Source organism: Capsella rubella, unplaced genomic scaffold (genome assembly GCF_000375325.1).
Source record: "Capsella rubella cultivar Monte Gargano unplaced genomic scaffold, Caprub1_0 scaffold_6, whole genome shotgun sequence".
Taxonomy (NCBI): Eukaryota; Viridiplantae; Streptophyta; class Magnoliopsida; order Brassicales; family Brassicaceae; genus Capsella; species Capsella rubella.
In genome coordinates, this window is record NW_006238918.1 from 9,020,286 (window position 1) to 9,043,210 (window position 22,925).

Below are 22,925 nucleotides of genomic sequence, written 5' to 3' on the forward strand. Positions count from 1 at the left end.
AGGCTTTATATATAATTTTTATAACTCGATTATACCTTTCAATTGCAAAACTATTGAAATGAAATCTAAAATTCTTTAACATCCGAAACCTCTAACTCATAATAATTAAAGAGTCTTTTCTTTTAAGAAAAAATAAATAAATTGAAGTAAAGAATCTTTTAATTATGAGTTAAAGATAATCAATTTCACAACTTGGTTTATCAGACAGAGTTAAGACAATCAATTTTACAACTCAAGTTGTTGAATACAAACAACATAAACTTTCTCATAAAGTTAAGGACATTGAGAATTCTGGCCAGGCCCTCCAAAGTAAAAGTTCGGCTCCAACTTGTCTTTCTCTCGGTAGAGAAATGTAGAATAACACCTGAACTCATCCGAGAACTCGGAAAGCATCTGAGGATACTTGAGCTGTAAGGAATAGTCCATGATCTTAATGTTTGTGAAGTAACAAGCTTTACCATAGAGGTTAGATGCCCACTCTCCACTCCCCATTGAAGTTTTAGTGTGTGGCTTATTTCTAACCTTAGGGCTGTAAACTTCTCCACCCCACTGCACCGCAGTGGCACTGTGTCTTAGGTCTTTCAAGAGTGACCCTGGCCAGTATCCCAACACAATGTCCTCGACCAAAATCCACCAGTTCCCGGTGTTGGTATCCTAGAGAACGGTCGTAAAAAGATCACATATTCACATTAGAGCTATAGTAAGTCCAATGACATTATAGCATATGGTTATTATATAAATCATATAATTAGTTTACCAGGAAGAAGCTAATGGTGATGTAATATTGTTTTCCTGATTTTTTCGAAATGGGGTTTATGGCTGCACCTAAGGCTACATGAGTACTTATTTGCACGAAGCCTGAGCATAAGAGGTTGAAGCATCCTGTTTTACCATATCCATCTGTCTGCAAGTGGTTTTGAAATTCATGAAAGTGAATGCCATGCATATAGTCATGTAAATCATAAGATATTTACTTACAGTCCAGTAGGCAAAGAGCCGTGTGCGGGTGTCTCCGAAAAGCCGTGGATTCACCTGGAATTATACATAGAAACCGTTACGCGGATACTGGTAGAAGATTTACTTATGAAGCAAGCTATAAGATCTAGTGATAAAATGCTAGCTTACCACCCAACCAGCTTCAATGGTCTCATATATATCTGTTTGACCAGCAATCAACCAAATTTGCGCGGCGCTGTAATCGCTATGCTCAACTACTGGGGGGTTCCAAACATTTATATGGGATTGAGCTCCAATGTAATTGAACCCTACCGCAAGAAGAATGGCTTCCTATATCATCAACAAAGATGGCTAGAGCCTAGCTAGATATCTAGAAGTTGAAAAAAATCATGTACCATTTATTCAAGTTTTGAAAATACTTGAACTGAGAAAAACATAATTAGCTTTCCCAAGTATAAAGAGCAAGATTATCAATGGTATCTTACATTTTAGACTTAGGATTAGTTTAATAATAAATTTGAAAAAGTAAGAGTTAAGAGTTGTATTTGTATTTTTTGTTTTGAGACATTTTTATTGGTAGCATCTTAGGTTGGGGATCTTAGGAAAAGAAAAATTATATAAAATTAAACTAAATTAAAATTTATAATTTGAGAAAACTTTATAATTATTGAAAATTGAAAACTTAAAACATACATAAGATAAAATTAAGAAAAGAAAAAAAGAAGGGAAAAATTAAGAAAATTGTTTTTCCCCTTATATATTTATCTTCTTAGCACATTATTTAGATATAAGATAGCTTCTTAGTTATTTTGATGTATTTTTGATTTAATTAAATCACAAATAATCCTAAAAATTGTCTAAGATCTTGCCTATAATGTTGGTCTAATAATTGAAGACCAAAAATTTTAAAATTCCAAAACAAAACTCCAATACTCTCTAAATTTTGTTTTAGAAAACAAAATAGTAAAACTTTCATTGTATTCTTTTTTGTATGAAAAAATTTTCATTGCATTCAACATCATATAATTTTTACATACCGACCGGTCTTGCGGGCGGGGAGCGTTAGCTTCTGCGGTTAAATTGGGATTAGCTTTGTGGAGAAAATTGTATACGTGAGGAGTTTTTCTTCCAAACTGAGATGGTGAAGAAGCTCTGCTTATGTCTTCTCTACTAACTCTACGAACCGGTATTGTCCCTACCGGACATCTACCAGATTTGGTCCAAATCTGGGATGTAACCGGTTTAGAAGAACTGTTACTAGCAATATTATTAGTCCTCTTCGAAACAAATTCAACACTCGGTTTCATCTGCATGCATAAAGTATAAACTATGAAAGAAACAACTTGGTATTGTAACTATTGGTAGAGTTTATATTATACGTACTTGAATCTTATGATCTTTTAAGAGAGGATGATCAAAAGCAGGTTGTTTATAGATATCCACACAATCTATTATATCTCCATCTTCGCTCTACGAATAAGTAAGCAATCAAATTTAATTACGGATACAAAAACCAATTCATATGTGATAGAACTTACAAGCAATGTATATGAAATTCAAAACCCATCCATATATATACTTTGATCGTCTTCAATGTAGGTTTATTAAGAGTCTTTAACATAATATCGATCTCTTGTGAATAGCTTCCATATACTCCATTGAAGAAAACATATAGAATTGCAAAAGTTAAGAACATTTTCAATTTTGGTTGTCTTCCCATTTGTTTTCTCTTTCTCGGTTGCAAATAGAATAGGTTTGTTATGTCAGATCATCAAATTATTTCTACTTATAAGCTTACAATTTTTTTTTTAATAATTACTTATGCTTCTTTTAAATTAATATGAATTAAAAACAATATATATAATATATATATGCTAATTTAATATAAATTAATTATGTATATAAATAATGTAATATAATATATTAATAAATATACTAATTTATACAAAGTTATATGTCTCTTTCTCCTTATAGAGCTTACAACCAAATTTGAGTATTTTTCATTAATTTACTTAATTTTTTTTAAAACATATATGCAAATTAATCAGGACCTGCATATTCTATACTGGTATGTCTTTAAAAGTATAAGAAATAAAATTTTATTTAATCATAGTATTTTTTTCGTATATTTTTTGTTACAAATATCTCACATCGGAAATTAGTTCGTCGAAGAAGCTAATCTAAATAGTCCACAAATAAGTCTGAAATTATACTGATTTGTTGCAAACTCTCCAACAGCTACATAGAGACTTGATGCAATTTACCAATTGTGTATGTTCCATTTTATTTATAAAATTTTCGTTTCATTAACTTTTTTTCTTCTTTCTTTCATTCTACACTTTGTTAGTTTGTGACATGGACGTATGTAATTATTCCAACGTCTATAGATACGACTAACAAAAAGATAGAATGAATATTAATTGCCAAAATCATACATACGAGATTAAATCAAGGACAAAAACGGCTCCTGCCTGGTCCTCCAAAGTATAAGTAAGGTTCTGACATATACGTTTTCCTGTAGAGCCTTGTAGTGTAACAGTCTGACTCATCAGCGTACTCGTTTAGATATTTAGGGTATTTGATCTGCAAGGAATTGTCCTTGATCCTAAGGTTGGTATGGTAACAAGCTTCTGCATAGAGGTAATCTGCCCATTGTCCACTCCCCATTGACGTTTCCGTGTGTGGCTTCTGCAACATGTTAGGGCTATAGACTTCTCCACCCCACTGCACAGCTATTGCGCTGTGTTTGAGGCTGCTGAACAATTCACCCGGCCAATAACCAATCACGTTGATTCCGGTATTCAACCACCAGTTCCCGTTGTTTGGATCCTTCAAAATGTATGGTCGGAATATGAAATTATAGCTACAAGTTTTCTGGTTTTTTAAACGCGCAAAAATGTTGTATAAACTAGAAAAAAAGTTACCAGGAACACGTTAACAGAGATGAAGTATTGCTCTTGCGAGGAGCGCGAAACAGGTTCGATGGTTGCACCAAGGGCGAAATTTTTATTTGTTTGCACAAAACCCGAGCATAAGAGATTGATGCACCCTGTGTTTTGGTATCCATCACTCTACAAATCCAAATACATCAATGAGTATGATTATATAAACTCATGTAACGGTTTCAAAATGTTTCCAAAGTTGGTAACTATGTAAACGGTGTAATTACTCACAGTCCATGAGATGAAGAAACGTGTGCGGTAGTCTCCAAATACGCCTGGATTCACCTGAAAATAGATTTATGTTAAATCAGTTAACGGTTTAGTTCTAAAGAAGAGGAAATACCAAAACGTACGTACCATCCAACCAGCTTCTATGCTCTCAAAGTTGTCTGATGAAACACCAGCAAGCAACCATATCTGACCAGTGCTGTAGTCGTTAGGCTGAACCCTCGGAGGGTTCCAAACGTTTAAATCAGATCTAGCTCCAAGAAAATTGTACCCTAATGCGACAATAAAGGCTTCCTATATCATCAACAAAACATATGAAGATTTTATTAGTTTTTGATTCAAAAACTGGTCTCTAATCTAGTTTGGCTCTAGACTCTAGTAACTAGAAATCCAAACTTCAGTGATTAATTCATTTTCTATAACAAAAGAAAATTATTAATTGAAGTTTATTTTATTTTTTTCCCCAACCAAAAATTTCCGGCAGTTTAATAATCGTTAGAAATGGGTGTTTCCGACGGTTAACTTACTGATTTGACCGTCGGAAACTGCTCTATTTTCTTGTAGTGATATAGTTTAAAAATTATACGAGTAACGAAATAAAATAAAAACTCTTCTCTTAACACCTTATACTACACTGTACGTACCGAACGATTGGTTGGGAAGCTGGCTCGGTTTATTTTTTCCTTTACTGTGAAATTGAAATTACCCTTGTGTTGAAGTGCATTGTCGAGATAACTGTATCTATGAGGAGTTTTTCTCCCAAAATGAGATGGTGAAGAGGCTCTTCTTATGTCTTCTCGACTAACTCTACGAACCGGTATTGTCCCATCAGGACAGTCACCAGATTTGGACCAAATCTGAGATGTTATTTGTTGAGCAGAACCATTGTTTGGAATTTTTGTCTCCGTTTCACCAAATTCAACACTTGGTTTCATCTGCAATATATGAAAAAAAAATTAAGTAATCCGAGCATAAAGACCAAATCAGAAGTGTGTAGAATTTGTTACCTGAATCTTGTGGTTTCTTAAAGCTGGATGATCAAAGGCATGTTGTTTATAGATATCGATACAATCTATTATATCTCCGTCTTGACTCTACGAATATATTAAAATCAATTTAGGAACTCAAACACACACACACAAAAATGATATACTCAATCCATATATACCTTAATGGTCTTCAACGCAGGCTTATTAAGAGCCTTCAGTTTCATATCGATATCTAAAGAACCTTTCCCATAGGCTTCATTGTAAAAGCCAAATAGAATCACAAACATTATTAAGAAAGACCTCATCTTCGTTGTTTCTCTTTCTTTTTCCTGGATTGAAAGATATAGACTTTGAATCTTGAACCTTCATACTTATAGAGTTCACAAAAAGGAGATGGTTTTTTTAAAATATAATTAAAATATGATTGCTGTCCACACACAAAAATAAAATGATAAAAAGGGAAACCTCATATTTATTTCTTTTTTTAAAAATGAGGATTTGGAAAATATATTTAATTTGGTCAATTCTTTGTTTGCAAACCCAGCCCAACTTACCAAACAAATCATCTCTCATATCTTATCGTAAAGCTGGATATTTCAAATTCATTTGATTCCATTTCCTGCAACTCTCTAGGCAAACTATGAGTACTTTGATGGTCTCTTATTACAGTCAAACCTCTATAACTTAATAATTTTGAGACTATGATATTTTATAAATTTATAGTGACATTAATTTATCTATAAATTAATATTTATTATTTTATATTGTAATTAATAATTATTAACTTATAGTGGTATTTTTTAACTTTTATTTTTAAAAAATTTTAGATAAATTTGACTATAAACTACAAATATAAATTTGACTATAAACTATACACTACAAATATATTTAAAATTTTTAATTTTTAATTTGACTATAAACTACAAGTTATAGATAAATTCACTTATACAAATGATATTCATAAATTCAAATGTATGATTAATAACCTCAATTGTTATATAAATTAATATTTATTATTTTATAGTGTAAATTAATATTATTAATTTATAGTGGTATTTTTAAATTGTTAATTTTTTAAAATATATTATAGATAAATTTGACTATAAACTACAAATATATATTTAACTATAAACTATAAATTACCAATATATTTTAAATTTTTAATTTTTAATTTGACTATAAACTACAAATATTATAGATAAATTCACTTATACAAAAGATATTCGTAAATTCAAATGTATGATTAATAACCTTAATTTTTATATTTTAACATCATATATATATATAATGAATATGATGCATATTTTAAAATTTAAAACATAAAGAAATTTGGTTAATTTTATGACTTGTGATGGAGTATTTTACAAGATTATTGTTTAAAAATATACTAACATAAATGTTTTCATTGATGTGAACTCTAGGAGAAAATTAATTTTTACAAAAATAAAACAAAACATACATTAATATATATACTTATATATATATATATATATACGTATATATATAGTGATTATTAATTTATGATATATTGGGAATATATTTTACATAGGGATTTTAAAAAAATTGTTATCTTATTATCTTATCGAATTTTTGGTCAAATTTTACACTGGTCTGACTTGGGACCAGCAAAATTTATTAATTTATAGTGTTTATTAATTTATAGAGTATTAATTTATAGAGGTTTTATTGTATGTCTTTTAGAGTATAGAAAGAAAATATAATTATATAATATAGTATTATTATTTTTGTAGCATACTTTGTTACAAATATCTCACATCGGAAATTAGTTGAAGAAGCTAATCTAAATAGTTGACAAATTAGTCTGAAATCATACTGATCTCTTGACCAATTGTGTATGTTCCATTTTATTACTAAATTTTTGTTTCATTCATTTTTTTTCTTGTTTTTCATTTTGCACTTTGTTTTTGTGCCATGGACGTCTATAGTTCCAACATGTATAATGATAGGATATGACTAACTAAAGAGAGAAATGAAAACTAATTGCCAAAATCAACATATGAGATTAAATCAAGGACAGTAACGGTTCCTGCCAGGTCCTCCAAAGTAAAAGCGAGGTTCTGACATATACGTTTTCCGGTGGAGCTTTGTAGTGTAACAGTTGGACTCATCAGTGTACTCGTTTAGATATTTAGGGTATTTGAGCTGCATGGAATAGTCCTTGATCCTAAGGTTGGTGTGGTAACAAGCTTCTCCGTAGAGGTAATTTGCCCATTGTCCACTCCCCATTGACGTTACCGTGTGTGGCTTCTTCAATATGTTAGGGCTATGGACTTCTCCACCCCACTGCACAGCTGTCGCGCTGTGTTTGAGGCTGTTGAACAGTGTACCCGGCCAATAACCCAACACGTTGTTTCCACTAGGCATCCACCAGTTCCCAGTGTTTGGATCCTTTAAATATATGGTCGAAGATGATTATAGCTACGAGTTTCAGATTTTTAGAAGCGTGTTTTTTTTTTGCGAAAAACTTATATAAACTAGAAAATGTTACCAGGAACACACTAATAGTGATGATGTATTGCGTTCTTGAGGAACTCGATACAGGTTCGATGACTGCACCAAGGGCAAAACTTTTCGTTGTTTGAACAAAACCCGAGCATAGGAGGTTGATGCACCCTGTGGTTTTATATCCATCTTTCTACAAATCCAAATAGATCAAAGAGTATTTATATAAACTCACGTCATTACGTTATAACGAATTCAAAATGTTTCAAAGTAAATATGTAATGTTTTTACTCACTGTCCATGAGATGAAGAGACGGGTCCGGTAGTCTCCAAAAACACCTGGATTCACCTGAAATAGGTTTATGATAAATCAGTTGACGATGGTTTAGTTCTAAAGTAAATTTATATATATAACAAAACGTACCATCCAACCAGCTTCTATGCTCTCAAATTTATCTGATGAGACACCACCAAGCAACCATGTCTGAGCAGAGCTGTAGTCGCTAGGCTGAACCCTCGGAGGGCTCCAAACGTTTATATCAGATTTAGCTCCAACAAAATTGAACCCTAGTGCGACAATAAATGCCTCCTATATAATCAACAAAGCATGTATATAAGCATTTCTAGTTAAAAAAAATAAAGATGTTATTAGCTTCTAATATGGTTTGGTTTTAGTAACTAGAAAATCCAAACTTCACTGGTCAATTCATTTTCAGTAACAAAAAATAAAAAGTGATCAATTCAATTTTTTTCCCAACCAATTAATATTTCCGACCGTTAACTTACTGATTTGACAGTCGAAATTGCTCTATTTTCTTGTAGTGAATTAGTTTAAAACTTATACAAAAATTATACGATTAGCAAAATAAAATAAAAACTCTTCACTAATGTACGTACCGACCGAAAGATTGGGCCGGAATGGTTTCTTTTTGCAGCTGTGAAATTGAATTTACCCTTGCGTTGATGAAGTGCATTGTCGAGATAATTGTATCTATGTGGAGATTTTCTCCCAAATTGAGACGGTGAAGAGGCTCTTCTTATGTCTTCTCGACTAACTCTGCGAACCGGTATTGTCCCATCCGGACAGTCTCCAGATTTGGACCAAATCTGAGACGTTATTTGTTCAGATGAACCGTTGTTTGGAATTTTATTAGTCTTCTTTTCACCAAATTCAATACTTGGTTTCATCTACATGCATATATATGTATAATTGTTAAAGACCAAAAATAAGTAAAGAGAAAAATAGATACTACATTAAAAAAAACTTCTCCCATCTCAAGATTTAACAAGCAAGCTAAGCATGCATGCCTTTGTATATGAATAACTTAGAGCATAAAGACCAAATTAGGAGTGTGTTGAATTTGTTTACCTGAATCTTGTGGTTTTTTAAAGCGGGATGATCAAAAGCATGTTGCTTATAGATATCGATACAATCTATTATATCTCCGTCTTGACTCTATAATATAGAAATTACAATCTATTTGAGAACTCGTCGACCAAAAAATGTTATATGTTTGACCTCGGACTTAGTCCATATATATATGTACCTTGATGGTCTTCAACGCAGGCTTATTAAGAGCCTTCAGTTTTATATCGATATCTAAAGAACCTTTTCCATAGGCTTTATCGTAACTAAAGCCAAATAGAATCACAAACATTATTAAGAACAATTTCATCTTGGTATTTTCTCTTGTTTTTCCTAGTTTGAAAGATATACACTATGAATCTTGAACCTTCATACTTATAGAGTTCACAAAACGAAGATGGTTTTTTTTTGTCCACACACAAGGATTGAAAAAACGTAAACCACATAATGACTTTATCTAAAACCATATGCAGATTTGGAAAACATATTTGGTCAATTCCTTTTGTTCATAATCTGCTCAATACCAAATATGAATGCTCCTTAATATATATTTACTACTCCTATATTTTGTTTTTGTTTTTAAGTCGTCATTAAGTTTTAACATATATGGATTTCTTCTTTGATGACTTTTAATTTGTTTTTGCACCCAAGTTAATGCTTTGACTATGTTTTTCTAACGGCTAATCATATTTAATCTTTTGGTTAATATTTCTCTTCAAGCTCTTGATGCTGTCTTTTGGTTGACAAATCACGATAACATTCATTTCGATTCCCAATTCAACACAAGATTTTATCAAAAAAAACAAACAAAAAATATCTAGACAAGATTCATAGTTTGTTTTATTATCTTCCTTCATGACAAAAAAAAAAGGGAAAATTGATTTTAAAGGATGTTTTTTTTTAAATTTGTCTATCTATGCCTTCTTTTTTTAAGTTTGGTATATTAGGTTTTAGAATAAGAAAATGCTCAATTATATCCTTACTTAAATTATATGGAAATAAACATCAAACTTTTTGACAAAAAAAAAAAGCATCAAACTAGGAAAATTTCTGTAAGAAAAAAAAGATATTTTTAAATCTAAAAAAATCAAAAACATATATTATTTTTTCCTTTTAAAAAAAACTCTTCTCATTTAATATTGTAAAAAGGTAAAAAAAACCAAAGATAGACTCGACGATGTCAAAATTTTCTGAAAAAAAAAAACTTCATTTGTTCGTGATTATCAAACCTAAACTAGGAAGATTGTTTGAGACTAGCTCTTTGATATTGTTAGTTTTTAATTTTTGGTCAAACTCAAGGACTGTATATACACCTCACGTTCACTCAAAATAAAAATATATGATTTCTAGATATTAGGGAATACAAAATATTTTGTTTCCTTTAATTTAGGATTCAATTTCCTTGTATAAGATAGTTCTAAAAATTCGTAGAATACATTTTCTAAAATATGAAGAACAAAGAGTAAAGTGTAGAATTGATGATCTAACTTTTGTAGAATATAGGGTAAAGTGTAGAAAATAAATTCTAAAATTTGTAGAATATAGAGTAACATGTAGAATACATATTCCAAATTTTGTAGAACACCAACCAAACCTGAGTTCTAATTTTTTTAGAAGATATATATATTCTAAAATTTTCAGAATAAGTGCAATGCGAAGAATTTGTAATCTACAATTTTTAGAACATGTAAAGTGTGCATAATTCATAATCTAAAATATTTAGAATACAGAAGATGTATTCTAAATATTGCAGAATGATTTTTTCAATATCAAAATCAACATACTTTCATCCAAAACTCTTTTGTTTAACCTTAAATCTTATTAATCTTTAATTGTTGATATGTTTTAATTTAAAAATTAATTAAAAATTAATTTTATTTATTTAAAAAGGTAATTTAGGTATAACTGACAATTCACCGCAGAAAGCCTAAAATGACAAATTTTTAAAAAAACATCCTTTAAAATCAAAACTCCCAAAAAAAAAGTTGTCCAAAGCTGGCTAAAAATCATACCATGGTCGTTGAAATAAGGTACAATATCACCATCTTTAATGTTAAGAACTTTCACTTTTTTTAGCAAAAAAAGAACTTTCACTTTTTTTAAAGGCATCTTAAGTATTCTCTTATTTTTTTGTTCCATTAGGTACTAAAGAGTATACTTCAAAAAAAAATGTAATAAAATAATTTGGTCTGGCTAATTCAGAGTTGTGTCCAGAGTTATAATTTATTCTTCTCTTATTTTTGGACTTTAAATTGTATATAGTACAAATTACTAAGGATGTCCACATTTGATGTAAATTTAGTTAATTCTTTTTTTTTTTGTAAACAATTTAGTTCATTCTTTATGCTATGAATTAAACTCATATTAACTACAAAACAATTGTCCAAAAAGTCATGAACTTATGTTTCATTCTTCCCTTGGGAAAGATCATATGTTGACTCACATAAAATAAACATACATTTTGCAAGGTTTTTGTGCAAATTTTAATGTCCATATTTATTGCAAAAATATTTATTTATTCCCTGAAAAATATTATGTTAGAGGTGAGGTTCGAACCAGAACATGTTGATATAAAAATATCTTTCCAACCACTAGACTACGTTAATATAGTTATCAAAATATATATACATATATATATATATATATATATGAAATGATGGAGATTTGCTCGAGATATAGTTCATCAATAATGAAAATTAATGTTCTTACTCTTCCAAACTCAATTGTAGGTATTTATTTTTGTTGATAATTATATTTTTAGATTCCAAGAAGAAAGCATTATTACATACAATGACTATACATTTTGTAGAAAACTATATTTAAAAACTACCCAAAATAAAACTTATTTGTCTACACTTTTATAATGTCTAAGAAGATTCACTATTAATTTCTGTATAATTTAATATTCGACAAAGAAGAAATCATTAAGAATCATATATAATTTCATTTCAAACTCTTTGCGGATCATTATTTATTTCCAACACTTTGCCAATCATAATTAACAAAAAAAAAATAGTGGGCTAGTGGTTCTCACCTCTGTTTGCCTTCTCACCAGATCCGGGTTCGAGCCCGGTCCCTCTCAAAGAGAGATTTATTATTTGTAATGATGTCAAAAAAAAAAAAAAAAAAAAAAAAAAAAATTAACAAAAAAAAAAATGAACAAAGAGAAAATCAAAAATGAGATTAAGGACAAAGAGAATTCTGGCCAGGTCCTCCAAAGTAGAAATGGGGCTCTGACATATACGTTTCCCTGTGCAGATTTGTAGAATAACAGTATTCTTCATCAGAGTACTCGGATAGATACTTGGGGTATTTTATAAACAAAGAATTGTCTTTGATCCTAATGTTTGTGTGGTAACAAGCTTTTTCCCACAAGTCAGCTGCCCTTCTTCCACTCCCCATTGAAGTTGTTGTGTGCGGCTTCTTCCGCACGTTAGGACTATGGACTTCCCCACCCCACTGCACAGCGGTTGCGCTATGTTTGAGGTAGCTAAAGAGTGACCCTGGCCAATAACCTATCACATTGTTTGCGCAAGTCAGCCACCAATTCCCGGTTTTTACATCCTGCAAGCATGGTCAACGATTTGACATACATGTTAGGTTCAACACATTTCCTTAAACACGAATTCTTGGGGCTTTAACCAAATCACATACAAAAAAAATAATCACAAAATTTGAATCTTGGTTCGGGTTTGGGGAGATGATTTTTTTTTTTTTTTTTTTTGAATAATCAAAGAGGTTCTGGGCCGAATTATATACATCCCCTCAGCCCCGAAACCAAAGTATGTTATATGGTTTCGTCTCAAGCACTATTCGAACCGGCGACCTCTAACCAAAGCATATTATATGGGGAAATGATTTTGAAGAACTATGAAGGATGATTAGTAATATAAGTTGGAAAACGTTACCAACATAATGCTGGCGGTGAAGTAATATTGTTTTTGAGAGATACGCGAAACGGGATCTATTGCTGCACCTAACGCAAACTTAGTAGATGTTTGCACAAAACCAGCGCACAAGAGGTTGAAGCATCCTGTTTGATCATATCCATCGCTCTACGAATCCAAATAGAAAGACTAATTATAAACTACTAAGATGTTATAAAGTCGGTAGTCGTCTAATTACTGATGTCACTTACAGTCCAGTAGATGAAGAGACGTGTGCGTGAGTCGCCGAAAACACTTGGATTTACCTGAAAATAGGCTTATGGCAATCAATTTACTATTTACTTGGAATACAAGATATAATAGTATACTTCTAGGGATAGAAATTGTATGTACCGCCCAACCAGCTTCTATGCTTTCAAATGTATCTGAGAGTCCACCAAGAAGCCATATCTGAGCAGTGCTGTAATCTTTAGCCTCAATCCTCGGAGGATTCCAAACATTTATATCGGATTTAGCGCCAAGATAATTGAACCCTAGGGCGATAAGGACTGCCTCCTATATCATCAGCAACCAATAAGTGTTTCTAGTCAAAAACTTTTACTCTTACAATTACTAGCTTTTATATGGAAATAACTTAACATAAGCTAAAAAAATTCAGAAACAAAGAACGATGATGCTACGTACCGATATGAACATTGGGCGGGGATGTTTTACGTTTTCAGTAGTTATATTGAAATTGCCCTTGTGCTGAAGTGCGTTGTCGAGAAAACTGTACGTACGATGAGGTTTCCTACCAAAACGAGACGGTGAAGAGGCTCTTCTAATATCTTCTCGGCTAACCCTACGAACCGGTATTGTCCCATCCGGACAGTCTCCAGATTTGGTCCAAATCTGAGATGTTATCTGTTCATCGAAACGGTTGTTTTGAATAGTGGTTGTCTTTGCCTCAAACTCCATACTCGGTTTCATCTGCATGCATAAATGTAATATGGGCAAATATTATAAAACTGTACCGTACTTAGGTTGTTCAAAGCAAAATTTAACTTGTAAGTAATTTGAATTTGTTTTTACCTGAATCTTGTGGTTCTTTAAAGCGGGATGATCAAAGGCATGTTGTTTGTAGATATCGATACAATCTATTATATCTCCGTCTTGACTCTACAAATTATGTACAATTGATTTGGGAACTCATCATTATAAACCAAAGAAGAGATAAAATGTTGTTATATATATATATATGCATTTAGATTCAGTTATCAATACCTTGATGGTCTTCAACGCAGGTTTGTTAAGAGCCTTCAATTTCATTTCGATATCTAAAGAATCTTTCCCATAGGCTCCATAGTAAAAGCCAAACAGAATCACAAAAAACACTAAGAAGAATCTCATTGAGGATTTTCTTGTGTTTTTCCTAGGTTGAAGGAATAGATTTAAGATATATAGGCTTGGAATCTTGAACTTTGATACTTATAGAGTTTATAAAACCAAATGATGTAAAGAATTACATAAAAATATTTGGTCAAAAATCTTTGTGAAATAGCTCAACTTACCAAATACGAATGTTTCTTTGATTACTATTCCTATATTTTATTTTGCTTTTATTAAGTCAACATATTTGGATTTTCCTATGACTTTTTTTTTCTTGCAGCCAAATAAATCCTTTGACTGAATTTGTGTTATTTTCCAACAAACTTTGACTTATGGAGTTTCTCATTTTGGTTACTTGCTTCATCACTACAGAGTTTTTCAAAGCTGGCTAAAAATCATACTCATCATCAAAACTTGTTTCAAGGTAACTGTCGTTTTATATTTTCAAAGTAGATGTTTGACAATATTTCCAATTATATCCTTATTGTTTTAATGTGTTGACCAATGAATTTTTTTGTTTAATATTAATAAAAGATAAAATAGAATATTTAATGATTTTCTTAATAGTTATGGAAACCCCTAGTTTGGTCACTTTTCTTTTCACAACAAACTAAAAGTCAAGAAGTAATTGACCATTAGTTTGGTTAACCTCTATGCATGCATCTCTAGCCATAATCATTTTTCGCAACCATTATAAAACTATTGGCTAGTGTCTGTGTTAGGTATTATAAAAAGTTCAATCATACAAGATTATAGAGTTGACTTAATAATTATTTTCGTGTTTTGTCTTGTTATATGTAACTAATGTAAAATGTGAAAAAAAAATCTTCCAATGTTTTTTATTGTGGAGACTTGAGACGTTAGACGTTAGAGAAGACCAACATTATCAATGGGTTCTTACAAAATTCTTAAGGTAAGAAAAATTAAGAAAAGGTAAGCAAAGTCTCTTAAACAAAATTAAGAGAAATTTAAGAGATTTTGCTTACCTTTTCTTACTTTTTCTTAATTTTTCATACCTTAAGAATTTTGTAAGAACCTACTGATAATAATGCTCTACCATCCCTTTACATAGTTGTAGTTTAAGAAAATAACCAAAAAAAAGTATAAAATAAGAGTTTGTATTTGATAAGTTTACTTTGCACTTTGCAGTTTACAGAACATACCAAACTAAATCATGGTAATTAAATTTTCTTATCGTAAGTCAATAAAATCTAAAGCCAACCATAACACAGAATTTAAGTAGTATTTCTTAGTAATAATATATTAAAAAAAAAACTAAAGTCTAGTGGTCCTAACCGAACATCTTAGAAACCAAACACTCTACTTGTCTTAGATGATGTAATAATAGGACGGCTTTGGAAACCTAACCTTGTTTTTGAAAACTTCAATGTCGAATTTACTGAAAATGGTCACAGCTCTACCCGAATGCTCCACCTTATTAATCCCATCTTCACCAAGTTTCTACAAGGATTCGTAAACTCTTCAATCATTGTGATTACATCTTCCCCATTTCCTGTAAGTCTTCTTAACTATACCCTTTTTTTTTTTGGGAACACCAGAAACTTTAATGAATAGTTTCTTGGAGTAGCTCTTGATTTATTTTAGAATTTTGGTCGCAGATTACAAGGGTTGAATCAGCTAGCTAGCTTTTATTATGTAACCTTATTGGATTTTTGTGTGTTTCTATTGAAAAAGCTGGAGAGGCTTTTGTTTCTGTTAATGGTTTAGATTAATCTGTTACATGACTATATCAAGAACTGGATTGGAATTAGTTAGTGCATATATAATTTTGCAAGAAAATGTGTGATCTTTTAACCTTTAGATTTCTAGAATTATTTACTCTTTTGAGGGTACTTCTAGATATAAATTGAGCGTACGATGTTGAGTTTTGGTTTGTGATGCTAATTTGAGATTCTTGGTTAATTAAGAGAAGCAGAACGGTAAACCGATAAAACGAGGCGGACGCCTAGTAACATCTAGCTAGTTTACAAGGATGCTGATGAGTAGGGTTGTTCAGTTGGAAGAAGGTAAAGAGATTGTAGTTACGAGCGGCCGGCCAGGGCTAAGCAAGGTGTTACCTTCCAAGTTGCTTCTTGTGCTAGGATTTTTTCTTGCGTTGACAATTTTTTTCTTCTTCATTAGTGTATCTACCATCAAGTATTATGGTATAACTAGTGTAGTGACCTCAGTCACTTCTAGTTTTGTGCCTTGCAACGACAGAGGAAATGATTTGGATAAATGGATTAAACCTCCTGCGGTTCTCATGCACAATATGAGCGACGAAGAGCTTCTTTGGCGCGCGTCTTTCACTCCTCAGAGAAAAGAGTATCCGTTTAATAGGGTTCCTAAAATCGCGTTTATGTTCTTGACAATGGGTCCTTTACCGCTTGCACCGCTTTGGGAGAGGTTATTAAAGGGTCATGAAAAGTATTACTCAGTTTACATTCATTCACCAGTGTCTTCTTCAGCCAAGTTTCCAGCTTCATCTGTTTTCTATCGTAGGCATATACCAAGTCAGGTATGAACTGTTAATCTACTTTGCAAGATTTTGTTTTCCTTTCATGAATGCGCCTTAGCGAATATGTTTGGGACATGGAGTTCTAGATATGATCTTCTTTTAGAGTATTTCTTTGAAATCTTTATAATTGGGTAGGTTGCAGAATGGGGAAGAATGACAATGTGTGATGCTGAGAGGCGGCTTCTCGCAAATGCGCTACTCGATATCTCAAACGAATTCTTTATTCTCCTCTCCGAGTCATGCATCCCCCTCTTCAACTTCACAACTATCTACAATTACATAGCCAAATCAAAGCACAGCTTTATGGGTTCATTCGATGATCCAAGCCCCTATGGCCGTGGCCGCTACCATGGCAAAATGGCCCCTGAAGTGTCCATAGAACAATGGAGAAAAGGGTCTCAATGGTTTGAGATTAACCGGGAGCTTGCGGTTTCCGTTGTTAAAGATACCTTGTACTACCCTAAATTCAAAGAGTTTTGTACACCCGCATGTTACGTGGACGAGCATTACTTCCCAACAATGTTGACAATTGAGAAACCAGCTGCCTTGGCCAACCGAACTCTGACTTGGGTCGATTGGTCGAGAGGTGGTGCTCACCCGGCCACATATGGAGCACAAGACATCAATGAGGAGTTCTTTGCAAGAATTATCAAAGGTGATAATTGCACGTACAATGGTCGCTACACGTCCATGTGTTCTCTCTTTGCTAGAAAGTTTTCCCCGAGTGCTTTGGAGGCTTTAATTCAAATTGCTCCCAAGATTTTGAGTACGTAAATGTCACTAACAAAAATCATGAAATTAACATTTATAGAATTGTATGTGGAGCTGAGATGAATTAGCTAGTAAACGAAGATTATTCCACGTGTACTTTCGGCAAAGTTATAACAATGTATGATTTTTGGTCTCAAAATCTCACTTACTCGTTTTCTTTTGTGTTTTTGCTCTCTCATCTTATCACTACCACAAAGTTTAAGTAGTTTTTGGTGAATGAGAATATATATTTTTATGCTATAATTTCCGCATGTGTTAATTATTGTATTAAAATTTTAAAATGACACTTTAATTAAATAAAAATATACTGTATTATTCTAGTTTGTTTACATTTACTTTTTCACTAAAAAAGGTTGTATTCAATAAGAAGAGCACCCACATATACACACAAGTTATTTCCCCCAATTTGAAACTTTTTAATTAATGACTTCATTAATTCTTTGATGTAATATTTTATTTAATTTTTGTTTGTACTAGAACATCTTGAAAGGTTTGATAATTAATAGTCTACAATCTTTACTTGGACATCGTAACGTTTTATTGTCTAATATTGATTTGATTTTGGTATTACACTTGTCGTTAAAATTTTGTTTTATAATAATTATCGTTTTAGTTTTTTAATATATACATTTGATAAAAAATTCTAATTTTATCTAAACTGTTTTATTGTCATGGCCAATATATATTTAAAAAAAGTTAGAAAAATATTAAAGTTCGTGTGAAAAAACTTTAAACCAAGACTAGTTTGAAGCAAGTACTCTTAACTAATAATGTCTCATCTATGACAACACTCTCTTTCTTTGTTTTGTGCACTACCAATCAATTTTATGGACTTCACATGTCAGGCTATTAATAAACCTCCCTAAATCTAATCGACATAAACTATTACTTGTGTGGTTCCACGACCAAATCAACATCAGTTTTGCACGTTTGCTCAGCTTATAAGACTTTTCTATATGATTTGCTCACCGACTCCTAAATCAAACGGCGCCGCAACTGTAGTTGAGAAACCAAACAACCTTTTCAAAGATGTTCGAAACTACGTGGATCGAACCCAAACCGTCGATTACCAAAAACGTGTTAGGCTGGAAAAAACAACAACACTTCGGGCAGCCTGCCCTAACCGATCACAATGTCTGCCCGACCTCTTTATATAACCCTTCACACTTCAGTTTAGTACTCCACAACAATCTCATTTCTTCTTATTCAAGCTAAAGCAACTTGCAACACTTTGAACCATACCCATACTTGAGAAAATGGCCATTGCCAAATCTTGCTTTGTTCCTCTCATGTTTGTGATGGTTTACGTTGCTGTTACCATCGTCTCTGCTCAACCAATGGAGTCTCCTGCACCTAGTCCTACTTCAGGAGCCGGTGTGGTTCTGCCTTCGTTCGTTGTTGCTGTCGCGGCTCTTATCTTTGGCTCTGCAATGAGCATCTAAAGGATATGATATTTTGAATATTCTATATATATCTATATATTTATACTCTATCATGAGACTATTGTTTTCATTTGGTGACGATATTATTTATTTGTACTGGTTGTTATTATTATAATATTTCTCAATAATAAAAAAATATTACTATTGTATTTGAGAACCCCCTCCATACGAATCACTACATATTTGGTCACATCGCATGTTACTCATATTTGCATGCTACACTCTATTTTCGTTACGTGGTTGGCAATAACAATATGTTCTACGGTGAACAAATAGAAACCAGTAAACATATCATTTCTGGTTTGCCATTACTCTTTTATACAGTTTCATTTTGCACCGAATTTTGTGGTGGCGTTCTCGGAAACACTAAACACACGAGATTGGTCGGATACTCTCCATTGTATCATCTTTCATGATCGCTCTAGTTTTAGTCTGATAAACTTAAACCACAAAGGCGCAATAATATCATTCATTTGTTATAAGAATCGTGGGCCCTTCGGGAAATAGTCTACTCTGAAACATTTTGGTGTGTTTCTACCGAGGCTGACCGGATCAGCCGATAAGGTTTATCAAAAAAAAAAACTCTTGCATTTTTTTGAAAAACCGAGTCGGGCCATATATAAGCTATAGTGAGTTAGCTCCATAAACTTAGCAAATACCGGCTAGATAAGCGGGACATGCTGCTAACTCATGGAATTTTTGGTCGATTCATAAAAATCACTGAAAAGCGTGAAAATTTATCAGTTTATCGATAAATTATAATTATTAACTTGTAAAGAGATTTTCCTAATTTGATATTTTTTAATAAAAATATATATATTTAGAAGGTTTGTGGTTTAATATGAAATCAAACTTTGCATGATTGCATATCATGATAATGTTGACCCACGAAAAGTATTAATAAATAAAAAAATTGGTTTATAAATAAAACTTTAATTGTGTTTTAATTTAAGCCTTTTGATCAGATTTGTTTTGTTAGTTAGGTTCATTTCCTTTCCAAAACAATGTAGTAATGAAAAAGTATTTATTGATATTGATCATCTTTTATTCAGTACAGTAGAAAAAAGCTCCTTATCTATGGAGCAAGCTGTAGAAAGAAGAAACATGAAGATGATCTCGATGAACATTATAAAGAGGGTTTGAGTCTTTTCATGCATCCGCGAGGCTCTTCCTATCACGGTTCTTGGAAGAGAGGCTTGAGCTGAGGAGATCTTGGTCCGCAGGGTCGTTGGAGGAAACGTTTATGAACTGCTGGAACCATTTGCCAGATGCTTTGAGGTCTCTATCAGCAGTGACATTGTTGAAATCAACGTAACTTAGTCCAAATCTCACGGTAAAGCCATTGCAAAATTCGTAATTATCCCCAAGAGACCAAGCAAAGTATCCTCTCACGTTGACATTCTTCTCCCTAGAAACCAAGAACAACGTACCATTAAAGGCGTACGAGTTGATATGTATATAAAGATCAATGGAAGAAGAGTAGTATCCATTATTCACCTGATGACCTTACGGAGAAAACAGAGATGACTACATAGATAATCAATCCGCTTGTAATCGGCAATAGACTCGTCAAAGGTTTGATCACCGGGGCTACTAATTCCTAACATGAACAAAGGTACACAACATTTGTGTAAATGTCTTGGACCAACTCTGTAATAACTTATATAGATGTAATAGAACTAGAACTAACCATTCTCGGTGATGTATATTAAAGGGTCACCATATTTGTTTTTGAAATACTCCATTACGTAGTAAATGCCTCTTGGGTAGTAATAAGTATTTGCATTGAACTGAGAAAGGTAATCATATATTATAAAACTAGAAAAAATGCATAACAAATATAAATGAACAAATAGGGTTAGAATCATGCTTACCATTGGACCAGGAGCCTCACCCTTTGAATTTTTAGCTACAAGCACAAGGATGAAATAATCAAGGGTCACAAAATATTATATATATGGAAAAAGTTGTAACTAAGTGTGTGGGAATAGAGTGATATATACCTGTGAGAGTCGCTTTTGAATCCATCATAGCAGTGTGTACGTCCGAAGGAACTATCGTGTCATTGTTTTGTGCGTACTGAGTTACGTAGTAGTTCAGACCAAGAAAATCATATGAACCCTTTACAAGTTTGGCTTCTGTCTCGTTAAATGTCGGAAGCCTATCACCCACAAGATCTATCATGATTTGTGGGTATTTACCTTGTGTTAGCGGCTCCATGAACCTGACGTACATGTATACTTTTCATTAGTTTATATATATGTATATATTAAAACTAATTACATTAATTCTTGGATGTAAATATACCATCCATGGAAAAATTCTTTAGACCGCTCAGTTGCGTCTTTGCTCTCTTGAGTGTCATCAAACGGAAGAAACCATCTAGTTATCATCACAGGTCCAATCATCCCTCCTTGGTTCTATGGTCAAGCATATTTATACACAACAATGATTTAATTAGAATTGCTTGATACATTAGTCTATAGTACTTTCTACAAATAGAAACCTTACCTTATATTTCGTCCTGTAAAGATCCACGGCCACGGCATGAGCAAGAAGCTGGTTATGCGCAACGATATAGGGCTCGGTTGAGGAGTTTCCGCCGTAACATCTTTTATCAATCTTAGGAGAACATCGACCAGGTGCATCTGTTGCTATTGCATATCCTCGTGTAGGCACAGTGTAAAGCTGGTTGATTGTTATCCAGTGCTTTACCCTATCACCGAATTTTTCGAAACATAGATCCGCGAAATCTTTGAAATCGTCTCTGCACATATTATAGTTACATTTCATTAATGTAAGATCAAATCTGTATATGTATTTTTCATGATTCTTGATAAGAAGCGTAGTGTATATGACATACATGATGGTTCTGTCCAAGAAACCTTCATACTCATCTTGTAGTGTTTGAGGAAGGTCCCAGTGATAAAGTGTAACGAAAGGCGTTATATTCCTTGCTATGAGGCCATCTATGAGACCATTGTAGTAGTCAATACCATCTTGGTTCACTCCTCTACTCCTCTTTCCTTCTGCTCATATATATCATATATTAATCTTCCAAATCAAATTACAATAGATTATAATGATGTATAACATGGATCAGTAATGTATAACGTTACTTGGAATGATTCTTGACCACGCTAAGGAGAATCTGTAGCCAGTAGCATTAAGTTCGCCCATCACGTCTATATCTTTCTACAATTCATACAATTTCGTGTCAGTCCACACATTGCTAATAGATAATTCATTAAGTGTATTAGCATATACAGTATAAACTGATGAATTAATTAACCTGCCAATACGTATATGAGTCACAAGTAGTGTCTCCATTCTTCAAATCGGCTCCTCCTTTCTCTGATATTGGAAAATTAAAGATATTACTATGAATATATAGAAATGTATATTTCAACATTCCTCTCGTATATATATGTAAGCTTTAATAGATAGAAGCCATGAATACAACAAACCTGGGTATCGGTGAGTGAATCCATCCCAAACGTTAACTCCACGACCTCTGCCACCTTCGATCTGATAATGAAGAGAAACAAACATGCAACGTTTGGATTAGCTTTATTGATTTTGAATGCTCCTCTTAACGTCAACATTTTTGTATGTCAATGCAATGTGTGATTTGTTAATTACATACCTGGTAAGCAGAAGAGGCTACACCGAAGATGAATTTGTCACCAAAACTTTTACCATTGAAACGGCTAGTTTGGTTACAATGGAATGGCTCGTTTTCTTCGCAAATATACTCTTCCTTGCCTTTACAAGTCGCCATGGCTAATAGGAAAACTAAGGCGAGCCATTGAAACTTCATGGTTAATTTTGTAGTTTGTTATGTTTTGTGTTGCATGGAAGCCTTGTGCCAATCTAGGGTTTATATAGCCTTTGTAAAGAAGAGTGGCGTATGCATGCATTACCTTGTCTTAGCACATGACATTTTGAGAGGTTTACGTGACATAAATCCTGTGAGTTTGCTTTACTCTAGCTT

General features: G+C 32.6%; 6 protein-coding genes across 6 annotated transcripts; 1 reads left to right on the forward strand and 5 right to left on the reverse strand.

The window, feature by feature from the left end:
• Window positions 1-273: 273 nt before the first annotated feature.
• Window positions 274-2,677, reverse strand: LOC17881299. The gene is made up of 7 exons (XM_023780010.1): window positions 2,537-2,677; window positions 2,341-2,427; window positions 1,995-2,264; window positions 1,126-1,287; window positions 979-1,032; window positions 758-904; window positions 274-654 (listed from the first exon to the last, which is right to left on the reverse strand). Exons 1-7 carry the CDS (start codon window positions 2,675-2,677, stop codon window positions 274-276), a joined length of 1,242 nt encoding a protein of 413 aa, XP_023635778.1.
• Window positions 2,678-3,405: 728 nt separating this feature from the next.
• On the reverse strand, window positions 3,406-5,421 carry LOC17881982. Its single transcript, XM_023780148.1, has 7 exons — window positions 5,296-5,421; window positions 5,135-5,221; window positions 4,943-5,062; window positions 4,257-4,421; window positions 4,131-4,184; window positions 3,882-4,028; window positions 3,406-3,786 (listed from the first exon to the last, which is right to left on the reverse strand). Exons 1-7 carry the CDS (start codon window positions 5,419-5,421, stop codon window positions 3,406-3,408), a joined length of 1,080 nt encoding a protein of 359 aa, XP_023635916.1.
• Window positions 5,422-7,091: 1,670 nt separating this feature from the next.
• Window positions 7,092-9,273, reverse strand: LOC17882439. The gene is made up of 7 exons (XM_006289190.2): window positions 9,127-9,273; window positions 8,949-9,035; window positions 8,477-8,767; window positions 8,004-8,168; window positions 7,875-7,928; window positions 7,626-7,772; window positions 7,092-7,525 (listed from the first exon to the last, which is right to left on the reverse strand). Exons 1-7 carry the CDS (start codon window positions 9,253-9,255, stop codon window positions 7,145-7,147), a joined length of 1,254 nt encoding a protein of 417 aa, XP_006289252.2. The 5' UTR covers window positions 9,256-9,273; the 3' UTR covers window positions 7,092-7,144.
• Window positions 9,274-11,882: 2,609 nt separating this feature from the next.
• LOC17883109 lies at window positions 11,883-14,266 on the reverse strand. Its single transcript, XM_023781335.1, has 7 exons — window positions 14,096-14,266; window positions 13,904-13,990; window positions 13,517-13,801; window positions 13,226-13,387; window positions 13,084-13,137; window positions 12,854-13,000; window positions 11,883-12,509 (listed from the first exon to the last, which is right to left on the reverse strand). The coding sequence occupies exons 1-7, from the start codon at window positions 14,219-14,221 to the stop codon at window positions 12,129-12,131; spliced, it is 1,242 nt and encodes a 413-aa protein (XP_023637103.1). The 5' UTR covers window positions 14,222-14,266; the 3' UTR covers window positions 11,883-12,128.
• Window positions 14,267-15,630: 1,364 nt separating this feature from the next.
• LOC17882937 lies at window positions 15,631-17,586 on the forward strand. The gene is made up of 3 exons (XM_006286776.2): window positions 15,631-15,715; window positions 16,129-16,718; window positions 16,854-17,586. The coding sequence occupies exons 2-3, from the start codon at window positions 16,194-16,196 to the stop codon at window positions 17,490-17,492; spliced, it is 1,164 nt and encodes a 387-aa protein (XP_006286838.1). The 5' UTR covers window positions 15,631-15,715; window positions 16,129-16,193; the 3' UTR covers window positions 17,493-17,586.
• Window positions 17,587-19,938: 2,352 nt separating this feature from the next.
• On the reverse strand, window positions 19,939-22,751 carry LOC17883969 (myrosinase 1). Its single transcript, XM_006287388.2, has 12 exons — window positions 22,578-22,751; window positions 22,399-22,459; window positions 22,224-22,285; window positions 22,051-22,126; window positions 21,795-21,960; window positions 21,443-21,698; window positions 21,239-21,351; window positions 20,935-21,155; window positions 20,806-20,840; window positions 20,622-20,721; window positions 20,429-20,531; window positions 19,939-20,339 (listed from the first exon to the last, which is right to left on the reverse strand). Exons 1-12 carry the CDS (start codon window positions 22,749-22,751, stop codon window positions 20,081-20,083), a joined length of 1,626 nt encoding a protein of 541 aa, XP_006287450.1. The 3' UTR covers window positions 19,939-20,080.
• Between the last annotated feature and the right edge of the window lie 174 nt (window positions 22,752-22,925).

What these genes read in the sequence shown, in the direction of transcription:
- LOC17881299 (XM_023780010.1), bottom strand. Translation starts at nt 2,677, where the DNA reads ATGGGAAGACAACCAAAATTGAAAATGTTCTTAACTTTTGCAATTCTA. An exon ending in CTACATTGAAGACGATCAAA is followed by an intron (nt 2,428 to 2,536) that starts GTATATATATGG and finishes ACTTATTCGTAG; the next exon opens with AGCGAAGATGGAGATATAAT. An exon ending in GGCTCTTTGCCTACTGGACT is followed by an intron (nt 905 to 978) that starts GTAAGTAAATAT and finishes AACCACTTGCAG; the next exon opens with ACAGATGGATATGGTAAAAC.
- LOC17881982 (XM_023780148.1), bottom strand. Translation starts at nt 5,421, where the DNA reads ATGAGGTCTTTCTTAATAATGTTTGTGATTCTATTTGGCTTTTACAAT. An exon ending in CTGCGTTGAAGACCATTAAG is followed by an intron (nt 5,222 to 5,295) that starts GTATATATGGAT and finishes ATATATTCGTAG; the next exon opens with AGTCAAGACGGAGATATAAT. An exon ending in GCATAGAAGCTGGTTGGATG is followed by an intron (nt 4,185 to 4,256) that starts GTACGTACGTTT and finishes ATCTATTTTCAG; the next exon opens with GTGAATCCAGGCGTATTTGG.
- LOC17882439 (XM_006289190.2), bottom strand. Translation starts at nt 9,255, where the DNA reads ATGAAATTGTTCTTAATAATGTTTGTGATTCTATTTGGCTTTAGTTAC. An exon ending in CCGGCCCAATCTTTCGGTCG is followed by an intron (nt 8,169 to 8,476) that starts GTACGTACATTA and finishes TTGATTATATAG; the next exon opens with GAGGCATTTATTGTCGCACT. An exon ending in GTCTCTTCATCTCATGGACA is followed by an intron (nt 7,773 to 7,874) that starts GTGAGTAAAAAC and finishes TTGGATTTGTAG; the next exon opens with AAAGATGGATATAAAACCAC.
- LOC17883109 (XM_023781335.1), bottom strand. Translation starts at nt 14,221, where the DNA reads ATGAGATTCTTCTTAGTGTTTTTTGTGATTCTGTTTGGCTTTTACTAT. An exon ending in GCATAGAAGCTGGTTGGGCG is followed by an intron (nt 13,138 to 13,225) that starts GTACATACAATT and finishes GCCTATTTTCAG; the next exon opens with GTAAATCCAAGTGTTTTCGG. An exon ending in GTCTCTTCATCTACTGGACT is followed by an intron (nt 13,001 to 13,083) that starts GTAAGTGACATC and finishes TTGGATTCGTAG; the next exon opens with AGCGATGGATATGATCAAAC.
- LOC17882937 (XM_006286776.2), top strand. Translation starts at nt 16,194, where the DNA reads ATGCTGATGAGTAGGGTTGTTCAGTTGGAAGAAGGTAAAGAGATTGTA. An exon ending in GTAGGCATATACCAAGTCAG is followed by an intron (nt 16,719 to 16,853) that starts GTATGAACTGTT and finishes ATAATTGGGTAG; the next exon opens with GTTGCAGAATGGGGAAGAAT.
- LOC17883969 (XM_006287388.2), bottom strand. Translation starts at nt 22,751, where the DNA reads ATGAAGTTTCAATGGCTCGCCTTAGTTTTCCTATTAGCCATGGCGACT. An exon ending in ATTCACTCACCGATACCCAG is followed by an intron (nt 22,286 to 22,398) that starts GTTTGTTGTATT and finishes TTCCAATATCAG; the next exon opens with AGAAAGGAGGAGCCGATTTG. An exon ending in TTCAAAAGCGACTCTCACAG is followed by an intron (nt 20,841 to 20,934) that starts GTATATATCACT and finishes TTGTGCTTGTAG; the next exon opens with CTAAAAATTCAAAGGGTGAG.